General features: G+C 45.1%; 1 protein-coding gene across 1 annotated transcript in view; it reads left to right on the top strand.

The window, feature by feature from the left end:
• Positions 1–254, top strand: part of LOC125488339 (keratin-associated protein 16-1) — a gene marked incomplete at its 3' end in the record, with an annotated part of 14,348 nt that extends 14,094 nt beyond the window's left edge. The window contains exon 6 of the mRNA XM_048621332.1: positions 9–254. Within this exon, the coding sequence (XP_048477289.1) occupies positions 9–254 (246 nt within the window). The remainder of the gene's footprint in view (positions 1–8) is intronic.
• Between the last annotated feature and the right edge of the window lie 174 nt (positions 255–428).

Here is a 428-nt window from a genome sequence, read left to right as displayed (position 1 = left end):
TGTGTGAGGTGCTGGTGTGTGAGATGCTGGTGTGCGAGATATTGGTATGTGAGATTCTGGTGTGTGAGATATTGGTTTGTGAGGTGCTACTGTGTGAGATATTGGTGTCTAAGATGCAGGTGTGTGAGATGCAGGTGTGTGAGATGCTGGTGTGTGAGATATTGTTGAGTGAGATATTTGAGTGTGAGATGCTGGTGGGTGAGATGCTGGTGTGTGAGATACTGGTGTGTGAGACGATGGTGTGTGAGTTTCTGGTGCGTGAGATGCTGGTGTGTGAGATATAGGTGTGTGAGATATTGCTGTGTGAGTTACTGGTGTGTGAGATGTTGAAGTATGAGATATTGGTGTGTGAGATACTGGTGTGTGAGATATTGATGAGTAAGATATTGGTGAGTGAGATATTTGTGTGTGAGATGCTGTTTGGTGAG

This window comes from Rhincodon typus, unplaced genomic scaffold (genome assembly GCF_021869965.1).
Source record: "Rhincodon typus isolate 14 unplaced genomic scaffold, sRhiTyp1.1 hic_rhity00000478, whole genome shotgun sequence".
NCBI lineage: Eukaryota > Metazoa > Chordata > Chondrichthyes > Orectolobiformes > Rhincodontidae > Rhincodon > Rhincodon typus.
The sequence above is the reverse complement of the archived record's forward strand: the minus strand, read 5'-3'. Positions and strand labels throughout refer to the sequence as shown.